A 16,262-nucleotide genomic window follows, 5' to 3' on the forward strand; every position below is an offset into this window, starting at 1 on the left:
CTCGGCAGCTCATCAAAAAGGCAAATATCAGATCCCATAATCAAGATCGAGGCATCTCTCATAAAATATATTGATCAATTATAATGTGGTCTTTCTGATGCAGGTTTCGGTATATGAAAAAGCATCTCGTTTTGGTGTGTTTTTTCCTTTTTTCTGACAATTGATTTTAATTTTTGTTGTATGAAATATAAAATGAAAATAAAACAGTTTCACAGCACGGTGGAACAGGGGTTAGTGCGTGTGTTTCACAATCCTGGATTTAATCCCCAGGCTAGGGGTCTTTCTGTGTGGAGTTTGCATGTTCTACCTGTGACTGCGTGGGTTCCATCTGGGTACTCCGGCTTCCTCCCACCTCCAAAGACATGCACCTGGGGATAGGTTGATAGGTAACACTAAATTGGCCCCAGTTTGTGAATGTGAGTGTGAATGTTTGTCTATCTATGTTGGCCCTGCAATGAGCTGGCGACTTGTGTGTACCCCGCCTTCCACTGGAGTGCAGCTGGTATGGGCTCCAGCACCTCCCGCCACCCTGTGAGGGACACGCAGTAGAAAATGAATGGATGGAAAACAGTTTTCAAATGTAGTTATTGGTCTTTGACACTGAAAAAGAACACTTTGTTTTTCAATTTTAGTTTGTTTCAAAATAAAATTCATATGAACCAATAGTTTTTTGCCTTTCAAATAAAGTTCAATGACTATAACATACACTGACAGTAGCAGCCCACACAGATGGTGTTATCTCATTTTTGTTTTATGTTTGTTGCAGGGGATGTGCGTTCTGCTCTAAAATGGGCTGATGGGAAAGCTCTGAAAAATGAGGTGGATATGCAGGTGGGTTTGAAAAAGCAGATATTGTCAGTATATGGCAGGTGTGCCATTTTGAATGATGAAATGTTAGTGGCCTGATCACTTAATCTAAAATAACATCCTTTGTATCTAAAGATCCTGCTCCTCTTGGGACCCAAGACTGAGGCTGACTTGGAAAAGAAATCTAAGGTCATTCACAAATAATTTACTAATACTAAAAGGTTCAGTGTTTTCCCCTAGGTTTTCAGCATGGTCTACTCCATTGCTATTGGCTCACAGTTACATTTCACAGATATTACACAAAATTTGTCCACAAATTGAAAATAGATGTGTCCACATGTGACCATGTAGAAACAGAATAATAGCAGATAAGTAATATAAGGCTTTTTAGTTTATTTGTTTAGTAAAGAATAAGATATAGACCATGGGGTAGTCCGTAAAGCAGGTTATGTGAAAAGTCTTGACTATGTAAAGCCCCAGAGGAGGACAATTCAGAGTTTTCTGTTCTAAAAAAAGAGGGGCAAGTCAATTTCAAAGTAAGTTATTGTAAGTCACTCTGTAAACTGGCATGTTTTCTTGAACAAACCTTGTGTTTTTTTCATGCTGCCTTCTTCCTGATAAACATTAATAGAATTGTCAGACATGATGTGTAAAATAACAAAGAGGAGCGTACAATATTTAGTTTTTTAAATATTGTAAATATAACTAAAATCTGTGCTATCCTGTTAGGAAAAAACATAAATATATTTTCTTTACCTTGATTTCAGTTATTTAATTTGTCTTGGCCGTAATTTATTTTTGTTTTTTTAATTAAAACTTAGATTTTTTGGTATTTCATCAATGTAAATAGAACTAATATGTGAGCTATATTAATTACAATAAGCATAATAACATGCCAACAAGAGCTGCAATTTTAGATTAGTCTTATTTCAAGAACAATTTATTTAAAGTCTTCTAAGACAAACTATACAGTCCAGTTGTGATGGATTAAATGCCATGAGATTAAAAAAACCTGGATGAATGAGAACATTCATAGACATGTTCAAGAAATACATTTCAGGTTTTGGTACATAATATTTATGATAAGCAAATTGGTCTAAAACAGGCCTTCTTAAATATTTTCTTCTTCCTAGGGGGGGCATAACCGAAAATAATTCAGAAGCACTAGTCTAAAAGAAAGGGCCTGGTGGAAAAAATCTATAGCCACTAAATTATATTTCTTTTGTATTTGCATTGTTTTTTACATGTTCAATATCATCAAATAGGGGTGGACGATATTTTTTTATATCATCCAATCTCGATTAATATCAAAAAAAATTGTTTTAATTAAAGTGGATTGTTCCGTGCAGGATTATACTGAGTACCGCATCCCTACTGTTTACAACTGCAGTATCTTGTAACAGACATTTCCACCATGTTTGATTGAGTTAATAAATGCTAACAGCTGTCATTTTGTTCATATACAGTATATAAATGGGCTTAAAAGATATGCAGCAATACAGGTAACCCACACTACAGTCCATACCTGGTTTTATGGCTACGATTTTGCTTCTTTTTCGGTATGTTTTTTGGGGGTTAAGAAAACTACTTTTTCTCCTCTCAAAGTTATTTAGTTTTTTGGCTTGTCATCACAAACATTCTGCAGTAAACAAAAGTATAATTGGTGTAGTGAATACTTTATGACTTTTATTTCAAGTTAACATTTGCTAAACAACACTTTCAAATGGTAAGTTATTATTTGTATTCTTTAATTACTTGTATACATCAGTGCTTCTCAACAGTGCTTTGGCAAACAACAAGTGGTGACCCAAATTGTGGAGTTTTTAAAACTCAAATTTTGTATTTTATATTGATTGAAAATACATTAAAGTGCAGTTTGAATTTGAAGTACTGTAAAATAATGTATACCAAGACATAAAACAAGTTTAATGATTATTTCAGGAACAAAAATGTTTTTTTTTTATTATTCACAAACAGGCAAAAAGTATCTGTCTGCACAGTTTTTTTTAAAAGTAAATGTTATATCAGTGGAGTGTACTCTTTGCAGACACGTAAACAAAAAGTCTGTTTAAAAAAATATTTAGATATAAAATTGCCTTGTCTGACTTTCGGGATGGTGGAACGAAAGGTCGCGCACACACACGGACACACTTAAACACAAACACACACAAACATACACGAACAAACACATTCATAGACACACACAGGATCACAGTCAATAAAGGCAGATTGTTCTTTGCAGGATTATACCAAACATTGTTGAGTTCATACTGTTTACTATTCCAGTAACTTTTAACAGACTTTCTGCCATGTTTGATCGAGGTATAAATTCTAACAGCTGATCCCCATGATTGAACTCGAATTAATCGTGATCAACGATCACAATCATATTATCAGCCAGCCCTATCATCAGAACAAATAATAAATATTATTTTCAGCTGCCTCCATGTGCCATTTTTAATGGTGGGATTACATAAAAATTCAAATGAGATTTCATTCCATATCATTCCTCCACTTTTTTTAAACTGTGTGCCAATAATAAAATGTGATTAAAAGCTAAATCAATGAAGTATTGCATTCAAACTTACGCATTTACTATGGCAGTAATTGTGTGTTACTTCAGTCCAATATTATTTGATTGTATTACTTTTCTTTCTGAAATAGTGCTAATAGTTAGCATAAACACACATTAACATTTTTAGTTTCTGCTGGATAAAGAAAGACAACCTTTTCTGTCCCCAATTGCTATGGTAAATCGCTGAATCAGCGCTACATTGATAATGTCTTTTTATTGTGGTCTTATCTCAGAGTCAACAGACTTGATTAAACTAATTCAGATTAGCTGTTTTGGAACTCAACACTCAAGAGTTTCCCATTTTACGGAAAATCAACTCAGACTTCAGGTTTAAACTCATTTTGTTGAACCTCCTACCTGGAATACCCTCTGTTCTAAATGGAAGGTATCCTTGATTGTTTTCTGATGGGCCAAATTAGAAAAAACTGTAGCTGAGATAGGCTCCAGCGCCCCCCGTGACCCCGAAGGGAATAAGCGGTAGAAAATGGATGGATGGATGGATGGAGCTGCAGTGGGAAATAATGAGTGATACTATATGTCTGACTGAAAAAAGCTAATTAAAAAATGTCTAACCATTTATTTCTCTGTTGCGATGTCAAACAGGTCCAGAAAGCTAAACCTGAGAATGACATGAAGGCAAAAAAAGAAGAGGCTACATTGAATGGTAAGAGAAACTACAGTAAAGTTACTTTGCTTTCAGAGGTGTGGCTTCGAGCCTAGTTCAAATTACAATTTTAAGGACTTTGGACTCAATTTAACAATATCATATCAATAACGACCCGACTTGGATTTTGACATCAATGACTTAGTACAAAGGTTATAACAATATGAACATTTCATGTTATGGTTATTGCGACCTCATTTATCATTTTAATTGCAGTATTGTTGAATGTGCTGAAAAAGTAATTCCACACACTGAAATCTTTGAACCAAGTTTAATAAAATAAACTTGGTTCAATATAGAGATACTCAATAAAATTGATACTTTATTTGTATTAAATGTTCTGGCTTCTTAACACCCACAATAATTTTATGTGAGTAGTAAAATATGTTTATCTTCCTCCATTTAAATTTGTTAAGGTTTTAGTTTTTTTATGATAAAGGCAAAACGAGTGTTGTACACTTCACTTTCTGTTTATGTGCAGTCCCGCGAGTCCACTTCCTGTTGTAGACACCGCCGTTCGTCTGTCGTGTAACAAAAGTTTTAACGAATGCATAAACTTCAGTGTCACTTTTAAATGTTTGGATTGTAAAGGCTCCTGATGATTTTAGTTAGGGTAATAATTTTGTTTTCCAATGTGAAAGAGCACAAATTGAATCCATGTACAGTACTTGCAATATTTCTGGGCACCCAATTTCCCTTTATTTCCTCATACTTTTTTGTCAGCATGGATGTGGAATGGAGCTTACATTTTCTTCAATGTGGTCTTGAAAAGTCTTAAATTTGACTTTTTGAAAACTGTAGAGCAGGGGTGGGCAATTAATTTTTACCGGGGGCCACATGAGCAACCCGAGCACTGCTGGAGGGCCACATCGACAATATTTCAATTAAATTTTGCCCAATATTATTTTTGATATATACCGTAAGAATAATAATAATAATAATAATTAATAATAATAATACTTTCATTTAACCTAACAACTTTATACCAAAAGCACTGTTTTGGAAATCATTTGTACCCCTTTCAGAGATTACATTTAGTTCCCCTTAAACATCCTCATGTTGCACAATGAAATGTAAGCATAGGATGAAGTGTGCATTCCTGTAACTTTCTCTAGTAACAGCATTCCATGATTAATATAAATAAATTAACACTAATAATAAATGACAGTAAAATAAGCACACGTATGACTGAGGAGTCATAGTGTGTGGTGTTTGAGTTGTCCCACTTTTTGTGTGGCCATAAACGCACCAGTGGCTTAGTGCTATGCGTGTTGGTGACACATGGCAAGTTGGTTTTGACCTGGTTTGTACGGCAGAAAATGACTAGTTTTTCGAGATAGAAGTGTTTTACTCATGTTTTTGGTGTGGTTATGGCCGAATATAAACAGTTTTGCTCAATAAAGTGATCAATATAATTCCTGGCCTCGAAGCATCTCGATAGACGTTACAATAATTGAACGGTGTTCAATTGAACGGTGTTGACGAACACCGTTAGGGCCGCTTGTTGTCACTGTCACTCGGAGTTGCATTGCAAAATTACACAGAATAAATGTGTTTATTTTGTTTAGAATTCAGATGGATTTGATTTGGTGCGTGGCATATATTTGCTGTGCGCAGAGGATGCTTGAGCAGTGCGCAATTGCGCAGGCGCGCACCTTAGAGGGAACGTTGCTTGGCAGTCCATGTCTTGTTGAAAACACGCCATTCGTCATCAACTTTTCTCTTTTTAGCGTTTCGGGTGTAAACCGTGCATCACTTGTCGCTGTGCACCTTCACTCACAGGTTACACATAAATACAACTTTTCAAAATAAAAGCAGCACAGTTGTATTGCGCGCACGACATAGATGGTTTTTCAACTTTATTTTGTAATTTATGATTGCAGCTGTTCACATTCACTCACGCGCATACGTCCACACGGAAGTAATACAAATAACGCTTTTCAAAACAAAAGCAGCACCTTTGTATTGCACACTCGACATAGATACTTTTTTAAAAGCCTGCTGAAACCCACTACTATCGACCACGCAGTCTGATAGTTTGTATATCAATGATGAAATCTTAACATTGCAACACATGCCAATACGGCCGGGTTAACTTATAAAGTGCAATTTTAAATTTCCCGGGAAACTTCCGGCTGAAAACGTCTAGGTATGATGACGTTTGCGCGTGACATCAAGGGTTGAAGGAGACATTTTGGAATAGCACGGTCGCCAGTTTAAGTCGTCTGTTTTCATCGCTAAATTCCACAGTATTCTGTACATCTGTGTTGGTGAATCTTTTGCAATTTGTTCAATTAACAATGGAGACTGCAAAGAAGAAAGCTGTAGGTGGGATCGGTGTATTAGCGGCTGGCTACAGCAACACAACCAGGAGGACTTTGAGTTTGATAGCAGTAAGGCTGCAGCTAACGATTATTTTTCTATCGATTAATCTATGGATTATTTTTTTCGATTAATCGGTTAATCTATAGATTTTTTTTTTTTTTCGATTAATCTATAGATTATTTTTCCTTTTACCGATTATTTTTTATTTTATTTTATTTAAAATGAAGATGAAAAAATAAATGTAGGCCAGTTTTTTCAAAAGGCAAGGCTTTTATTTACAAAAAAAAAAAGTATGGCCACTCAGTCAACATTGACAACAACATGACAAAATATTCTGTAACAATGTAAACATTTAAAACTTTTAACATTTAACAAAATTAAAAGTAGCTTATTTGCTTTTTAATGTGCAAATATAAAAGTAAACATCCAGTGCAAATCTTAATATTCTGCAATAGTATAAGCATTTCAAAAGTAAAAGTATTGCTTATTTTGCTTTAAAATGTGCAAAAATAAAGATAAACATCCAATACAAAAAAGTGCAAAACGAAATATTCTGTAACAACAGTGTAAACATTTCAACAAAAGTGAAAGTATTGCTTATTTGCTAAAATGTGCAAAAATAAAGATAAACATCCAATACAAAAAAGTGCCAATCTAAATATTCTGGAGCACTGTAAACATTACGTATTGCTTTTAAAATGTGCAAAATAAACATCCAGTCCAACTCAGTACACAATAACCAATTCTACTCATTCCAGTGAGTGACTAACAGTTGTAATGAAGAAAGGTTAGCATGTCTACGCTCAGAAGGGGTCGATGTGGCTGGAACTGAGAGGTAATTAGCTGCTGAGCTGCAGTTTAAGTTTCTAGAAGGTCAACAGGCTCATAGTGATGTTACTAGTAGTTGACTGGGAGGTGTTTATTATCATTTGGGGAGAGTCCGCTGCCTGATGCTCACCTGCTAAACACCTATCTGCTCGACGCTGAAGCGCTGACTACATGCGCTTTGAATACGCACTGCTGATTGGCTGGTAACGCTCTGAATACGCACTGTTGATTGGCTGGTAGAGCTTTGTGTGTACCAATCAGATGGTTGTGTGGGTGGGACAATGCTGCGTGCTGAGACAGAGGCAGAAGGAGCAAAGCAGCTTCTTAAGACTTTAGCAGCTAAAGTTAGCTTTAGCTTAGAAACTCGTTCGGTACACCCCCGTACCGAACCGAAAGCCCCGTACCGAAACGGTTCAATACAAAACATGTACCGTTACACCCCTAGCAGATACAAATGACACATTCATGTTTTTGTGTAACGATGACAACGTATGCTAACGCGGACGATTGACTGGTTGATGGTTTTCTTTTCAAATGTTCGTTCATAGCCGTTTTGCTGCTATCAATCAATCAATCAATGTTTATTTATATAGCCCTAAATCACAAGTGTCTCAAAGGGCTGCACAAGCCACAACGACATCCTCGGTACAGAGCCCACATACGGGCAAGGAAAAACTCACCCCAGTGGGACGTCGGTGAATGACTATGAGAAACCTTGGAGAGGACCGCATATGTGGGTAACCCCCCCCCCCCTCCCTCTAGGGGAGACCGAAAGCAATGGATGTCGAGTGGGTCTGACATAATATTGTGAAATTGTGAAAGTCCAGTCCACAGTGGATCCAACACATCAGCGAGAGTCCAGTCCATAGTGGGGCCAGCAGGAAACCGTCCCGAGCGGAGACGGGTCAGCAGCGCAGCGATGTCCCCAACCGATGTACAGGCTAGTGGTCCACCTGGGGTCCCGACTCTGGACAGCCAGCACTTCATCCATGGCCCCCATCTTCGGTCTATCCTTCCAGTCAGGGGCTTATTTCGTCTGTTTCTATATGCAGTTAAGCACGATGCTATCACGTTAGCTCCGTAGCTAAAGTGCTTCGCCGATGTATTGTTGTGGAGATAAAAGTCACTGTGAATGTCCATTTCGCGTTCTGGACTCTCATTTTCAAAAGGATATAGTATCCGAGGTGGTTTAAAATACTAATCCGTGATCCACAATAGAAAAAGGAGAGAGTGTGGAATCCAATGAGCCCTTGTACCTAAATTACGGTCAGAGCGAAAAAAGATACGTCCTGCACTGCACTCTAATCCTTCACTCTGACGTTCCTCATCCACAAATCTTTCATCCTGGCTCAAATTAATGGGGTAATCGTCACTTTCCCGGTCCGAATCGCTCTCGTTGCTGGTGTAAACAATGTGCAAATGTGAGGAGCCTTTCAACCTGTGACGTCACGCTACTTCCGGTACAGGCAAGGCTTTTTTATCAGCGACCAAAACTTTATCGTCGATGTTCTTTACTAAATCCTTTCAGCAAAATTATGGCAATATCGCAAAATGATAAAGTATTACACATAGAATGGATCTGCTATCCCCGTTTAAATAAGAAAATTTCATTTCAGTAAGCCTTTAAATGTATTTTGTAATTTATGATTGGCCTCACGCGGGCCGGACAGAGACGCACAAAGGGCCGGATGTGGCCCGTGGGCCGCAGAATGCCCAGGTCTGCTGTAGAGACTTTGCTTTAATGTCAAAATGTGTGCTATTATTGCAAAACATTTAATTTAAAAAATAACAAAACATTCAAAAACAGATGAAAAGTTCTACCCAGCTCAAAGGGGCGTGATTGTGCTTGGCTTTGGTGTCGCGTGCATGTTGTGAATAATTGTTGTTGGCCTATTCAAGTTAAACCATCAGTGAGGGCAGTCTTGTGTGTAGTGACTCTCACCTATGTGCCTTCCTAATAACAATCAAATTAAAGCATGAACAATGTGGGTTTGAATCATAGAAACATTCACCATATTGGGTTTATGGTGTATGAGAAAATAACACAAGTCAGAATGCATATGATTTATATGTCAAATGTAATAAATTATTACATTGTTAAATGGCTTTTATTTGGTGAACATAATCACTAATTAGTGCCCATGACCTGTAAGAACTCAACCTGTCTTGACTTGAGATTTGACTAGGACTTGCACGTCCATACCTGAGACTTGACTCGAGACCTGGGATTGAAGACTTCAGACTTACTTGAGACTTGCAAAACGCTGACTTTCTTCCACCTCTGGTTGCTTGTGTTTTTTAAAAACATGTTTGCTGGTTGTTTAGGCGAGGCCACCTCTGTAGAGGGAAAGTCCCTAATGGAGCAGCTCAGAGGAGAGGCCCTGAAGTTCCATAAACCAGGTGAGGAGGGAAATTACAAAAATTATCAATAGTTAGTGTATTTCTTTTCAAAAGACATGTTGGTGTCTTTTGAAAAGAAATACATTACATACAATATTAAAAGAATGTTTTGTTGTGTAACTCAATAACCTTTAACTGTGCTGCAGGGGAGAACTATACAACTGAGGGCTATGTGGTGACACCAAACACAATGAACTTGCTGAAAAAGCACATGGAGCTCTTTGGTGGACAGGTGAGATATGTAGACAAGAGGCTGAACAAAATATAATGACAGATCTTGACAGATGTTTTAACTCTTTTAAGATTCGTACTCGTTTTCCGCCTGAGCCCAATGGCATCCTTCACATCGGACACGCCAAAGCCATTAACTTTAATTTTGGTTACGCAAAGGTAAGACTTCTTCCATTTTTATTTCTACAATGAACAAAAATATAAACGCACCACTTGTGTTTTTGCTCCCATTGTTCATGAGTTGAACTTAAAGAGCTATTACTTTTAAATGGTAAATGGGTTGTACTTGTATAGCGCTTTTCTACCTTTTTTAAGGAACTCAAAGCGCTTTGACACTATTTCCACATTCACATATTCACACATTCATTCACACACTGATGGCGGGAGCTGCCATGCACGGCGCTAACCAGGCCCATCAGAAGCAAGGGTGAAGTGTCTTGCTCAAGGACACAACAGACGTGACTAGGATGGTAGAAGGTGGGGATTGAACCAGTAACCCTCAGATTGCTGGCACGGCCACCCTCCCAACTGCGCCACGCCGTCCCCTTTTACTATATACCGGTACACAAAAGACACATTGTTCACAAATCTGTCTAAATCTGTGTTAGTGAGCATTTCTTATTTGCCAAGATAATCCATCTGACTTCACAGATGTGGCATATCAAGATGCTGATTAAACAGTATGATTATTGCACAGGTGTGTCTTAGGCTGCCCACAATAAAAGGCCACTCTGAAATGTGCAGTTTTATCACACAGCACAATGCCACAGATGTCGCAAATTTTGAGGGAGCGTGCAGGAATGTCCACCAGGGCAGTTGCCCGTGAATTGAATGTTAATTTCTCTACCATAAGCCGTCTCCAAAGGCATTTCAGAGAATTTGGCAGTACATCCTACCGGCCTCACAACCGTAGACCACGTGTAACCACACCAGCCCATGACCTCCACATCCAGCAGGTGCACCTCCATGATTCTCTGAGACCAGCCACTGGGACAGCTGCTACAACACTTGGTTTGCATAACCAAAGAATCTTTGCACAAACTGTGAGAAACTGTCTCAGGGAAGCTCATCTGCATGCTCGTCGTCCTCATCCTACATTACATACAATGAACAAAAATTAAAGTTAAGTCCGATGTGAGTGGGCAAATGCTCACATTCGATGTCGTCTGGCACGTTGGAGAGGCGTTCTCTTTATGGATGAATCCCGGTTTTCCCTGTTTAGAGCAGGTGGCAGGTGGCAGGCAGCCTGTGGTGTCGCGTGGGAGAGCTGTTTGCTGATGTCAACGTAATAGAGTAGCTCGTGGTGGGGCTAGGGTCATGGTATTGGCAGGCGTATGTTATGGACAACGAGTTCAAGTGCATTTTATTGATGGCATTTTGAATTTTGAGGCCCATTGTTGTGCCATGTTGCAGCATGACAATGCATGGCCCCATGTTGCAAGGATCTGTACACAATTCTTGGAAACTGAAATTATCCCAGTTCTTGCATGGCTAGCATACCGGACATGTCACCCATAGAGCATGTTTGGATGCTCTGGATCGGCGTTTACAACAGCGTATTTCAGTTCCTGCCTATATCCAGCCACTTCGCACAGCCATTGAAGAGGAGTGGACCAACATTCCACAGGCCACAATCAACACAATGCAAAGGAGATGTTTTGCACTGCGTGAGGAAAATGGTGATAACAGCAGATTCTAACTGCTTTTCTGACACCCCCAGGCCCCCAATAAAGCAAAACTGCACATTTCAGTGTGGCCTTTTATTGTGGGCTGCCTAAGACACATAATTATGCTGTTTAATCAGCATCTTGATATGCCACACCTGTGAGGTGGGATAAATTATCTTGGCAAAGAAAAAATGCTGACTAACACAGATTTTGACAGATTTGTGAACATTTGAGAGGAATAGGTCTTTTGTGTCAACTCATGAAAAATGGGAGCAAAAACAGAAGCATTGCAATGTATATTTTTGTTCAGTGTACTTAAAGGGGAACTGCACTTTTTTGCTTTTAATTTTGCTTATTGTTCACAATCATTATGAAATACATGACGACCAATGTATTTTTTTAATTGCATTTTTACACTTAAATAAGTCTGCTTACAGCGGATCCAATGGGAGGTCCTCTATTCTGCCCATAAAACCCAATAAATAACCATCCAAAAAGTGCCAACAATACTCCATTTACATTTCGTGACTTGAATATTAACCAAGTGTTAGTGATATTGTTATTATAAGCGCCAACGCAGACAAACTCGTGATCACAAGCTTGCGTGCCAATGTTGACATTGACGGATCAGCTACTTTCTCGTAGCCTTGTTCGCCAAAGTTCATTAAAGATTTTTTATATCATGCCTCTCACGTGTATAGTATAAGAAGTTGGTACATTTTGACAGCCTATTTAGACCCACAAATGGCAAGAACGACAGGAAAAGACGATTGGTTCAACCCCCCTTTTCTTTGTGAGGATTCTGAGCAAATCTTCATCTAAATGAGAGTATATGAACATCCCATTGACAGCAGACCTACAGTAAGTGATGTTTTATGTTTGTTGGCTCCCATAAAGTCTGCAGTGACCAGTATCAGTGGAAAAAAAGGTGAATGTTGTGATGCGTTTGTAAAATTAATGCGCCGCCTATGCCTAATATGATCAAAATGTGTAAATATTAAATACATTACATATATCTTTGTGTATAAAACTTTATTGAAGGCGTTTGGATGTTTTTTTAAGGGCTTTACAAGCAGATTAGAGAGGCTCCCATGGGCTCCATTGTAAGCTTACTTTTGATCACATTTATTTACCAATGCATTAAAATATATATATATATATATATATATATATATATATATATATATATATATATATATATATATATATATTAGGGCTGCAACTAATTTGATAATCGATTAATCTGTCGATTATTACTTAGATTAATCAATTAATAATCGGATAAAAGAGACAAACTACATTTCTATCCTTTCCAGTATTTTATTGGAAAAAAACAGCATACTGGCACCATACTTATTTTGATTATTGTTTCTCAGCTTTTTGTAAATGTTGCAGTTTATAAATAAAGGTTTACAATTTTTTTTTTTTTTTAAAAAGCTTCTGCGCATAGCATAGATCCAACGAATCGATGACTAAATTAATCGCCAACTATTTTTATAATCGATTTAACCGATTAGTTGTTGCAGCCCTAATATATATATATATATATATATATATATATATATATATATATATATATATATATATATATACCCCTCATCATGTGTTTCATAATGGTTGTGAAAGTGCAGTTCCCCTTTAACATGTGAAATAAAATGTCTTCCTCAAAGTTTCACTCGTTTCCAGGCAAACAATGGGATTTGTTTCTTGAGATACGATGACACAAATCCAGAGAAAGAGGAGGAGAAATACTTTACTGCCATTAAAGACATGGTGGAGTGGCTAGGTGAGTTTTGTCACTTTTACAACTGATGAAAATCAAAAAGATCTTTCCATATTCAGAGTTTTTTTTTTTTTTTTTTTTAACTACACTGTCTTGCACAGGTTACACACCTTATGCAGTCACGCACGCATCTGACCACTTTCAGCTACTGTACGATCTAGCAATGGATCTCATTCGCAGGTAAGTACAACAAGTATACTGTAATTAGGGGTGTCCAATTATCGCGTTAATTATGATTATTTAAGCTTAGAGAAGATAAAATGAAACCAAAACTTGTAAGTGAATGAGTTCATATTCTGTTGTTAAATAAAGTTTGTGACATGATGACATAACCTATGTATATGAGACCTATTTGGCCCCGTTTACACTAGACACTGAATCTGATTTTTTTTGGCCCTCAAGTTAAACAGACCGGATATTTTTTGCGAATCTAAACGCTCCGAAATGTTTAAAATCTGATATTTTCGCTTCAGATTTTGGGCCACATCAGGAGGTAGTCCGAATCAGATGGTCCTATGCGGTTTGTCTAGTCTTAAAAGGGACTTGTAACATAAAGGACAGACATTATGGACTTACTGGTTCTTATTGAACAATTTATTCAACAAAAAAATTAAAGTACAAATTATATTGTCGCTAATCAAGAGAGGCTTGGCAGCATAAGCAGGTGCATGGTTATCAGCTGTGCTGGAGATTCCCTGGGGTGAATGAGAGCTTCTGCTCCTGGGCACCCATCTGCTGTCCAATCACAATCTACAAAGAAAGGAAAAACACTTAGTAAATTGGACACAGGTGAGGGCGTAAGTGCGGTGTACATAACACCCCAACCCCAAATAGTGAATGGTAGAGGGGGAAAAAAAGGGCCACCATTTACCACAACGGCACATGGGACAACGCATTAGCCAAAACATAATTTTTACTGGCTTGGATAGGATGGGTAGGATAAATGTAATCCCTGTTACTGACTTGTTTCTTAACCATATAGGTCCTACAATAGCATGCCTGAAGGTAAGAAGCGGGACTAGGAAGAAACACCAAAACCCTATCAACAGGATTTAAGTGTCTAACCTTAAAATTTTGGTCAACACCGATTTTTCTTTAAAACTGTGCCACAGACAAGTGAGATTTGCAAGAGGTTTGATGTGTGAGACAGGATTTAAAATGTGATTGCATATCCTTTTTTAACCAAGGCCAATAGTATGGTACGTCTTAGTGACCCCTAATTGACCACCAAAAGGTCTGTTATGGGCTTCACTGAGTATCTCAGACCGAGAAATGCTTGGAACCACAATCTGAGTTTTTACACGGGAGTCTTCACAAGCGGACATGAAGGTTGGGCCACTTCCGTAACAGCAAGCCATTTTTAATCAAATATCTAGTAGCCCTGTCTACAAACTTTTTTACTGAAACCGCTATTTTAAACAGATTGATGAGTGTTGTATCACGCTTCTGTTCATAAATAAGATGTTTCCGAGACATGTGCAGACCACCAAAATTCGAACAGCCCTTGTGACTTTTGTCCTATCTGGCTGCTTTGACCTTTAACCTTGGATGGTGTGTTTCTTTCAAGATTTGCCATAAAACTATCCTGTAACTCCTCACACTGATCTGAAAGGTTAGCTTTAGCCATAACACACGTCAACACACGGGGGAGATACGGTGGGAAATTCCATTTGTAATTCCATCCATCCATCCATCCATTTTCTACCGCTTAATCCCTTCGGGGTCGCGGGGGGCGCTGGAGCCTATCTCAGCTACCATCGGGCGGAAGGCGGGGTACACCCTCGACAAGTCGCCACCTCTTCGCAGGGCCAACATAGATAGACATACAACATTCACACACACTGGGGCCAATTTAGTGTTGCCAATCAACCTATCCCCAGGTGCATGTCTTTGGAGGTGGGAGGAAGCCAGAGTACCCGGAGGGAACCCACGCAGTCACGGGGAGAACATGCAAACTCCACACAGAAAGATCCCGAGGCCGGGATTGAACTCACAACTACTCAGGACCTTCGTATTGTGAGGCAGACACACTAACCCCTCTGCCACCGTGTTGCCCCCCATTTGTAATTCATCAGGGTTTTTTGAAAACATTGTGGACGGTAGTAACCTCAGGATTACCTAAGATTTCAGACATCAGCTAAATTTTTCCCTAAGAGGAAGTCAATACCTTTTTAATCGGAAAAGCAGGGCACACAGACACCAATCCGATTCGAGCTGAAGAGTGCATAAGTAAATTCCCAAGCCTGCACCAGCTTGTTATGTTTGAAGAGGTTTTATGTGAATGCGGCAACACACCACCAAGAATAGTAGACTTTGAGGCCGCAGTATCGTGTAAAATTGTCAAAATTGTCATTGCTATCAGACAGTGAAACATCATCCTTCATAATAAAAGGGGAATAAAGAGCCAGATCCGCACACTGACTTTTAAAATAATGTGGCACTGAAGGGGACTTTACCAGCAGTACTGGTTTTGATTTGGTGCTCTTCAACAAGAAACAGCTGTTTATCAAATGACCCGGTTTCTTGCAGTACGTGCATATGGGCAGTACTTTAGCTGTCCAATAGTTAGACGGTGCAACATGTTGACTACCTGAGTGATTGTGCGTGATCGGTCTTCTCTGCGACAGAGAAGTCTTTTTTAAAGCTTTCTTTGTGGTTCCAAACATACCCGTCAGCTAAAATAACAGCAGCAGACACAGTAGTAAATCTTTGTTCATTTAAATATGTTGCGATATTGTCAGGAAAACCATTTTAAAATTCTTCCTATAAAACTAGATCACAAACTTGTTCAAAATCTTTGACATCTTGTGCTAAGCACCCGCGATTAAAAGGCGCTATTTTTTCATGCCTGAACTCAGTATAACTTTGCCCGTCTGCTTTTATAACTTGACTAAACTTTTCCCTGTAAGTTTCCGGAACAAGTTCATACAACCTTAACACTGCAGTCTTCACCTCATCATAATCACAACTAGACTCAGGTGA

At 38.4% G+C, this 16,262-nt stretch overlaps 1 protein-coding gene across 1 annotated transcript in view; it reads left to right on the plus strand.

Moving 5' to 3' along the window:
• LOC133653857 (glutamine--tRNA ligase-like) overlaps positions 1-16,262 on the plus strand; it is a 29,579-nt gene that overhangs the window by 6,897 nt on the left and 6,420 nt on the right. The window contains exons 5-12 of the mRNA XM_062053617.1: positions 767-831; positions 943-996; positions 3,986-4,046; positions 9,525-9,599; positions 9,746-9,831; positions 9,903-9,989; positions 13,184-13,283; positions 13,382-13,460. Of these exons, the coding sequence (XP_061909601.1) occupies positions 767-831; positions 943-996; positions 3,986-4,046; positions 9,525-9,599; positions 9,746-9,831; positions 9,903-9,989; positions 13,184-13,283; positions 13,382-13,460 (607 nt within the window). The remainder of the gene's footprint in view (positions 1-766; positions 832-942; positions 997-3,985; positions 4,047-9,524; positions 9,600-9,745; positions 9,832-9,902; positions 9,990-13,183; positions 13,284-13,381; positions 13,461-16,262) is intronic.

Source organism: Entelurus aequoreus, linkage group LG07, assembly GCF_033978785.1.
Source record: "Entelurus aequoreus isolate RoL-2023_Sb linkage group LG07, RoL_Eaeq_v1.1, whole genome shotgun sequence".
Taxonomy (NCBI): domain Eukaryota; kingdom Metazoa; phylum Chordata; class Actinopteri; order Syngnathiformes; family Syngnathidae; genus Entelurus; species Entelurus aequoreus.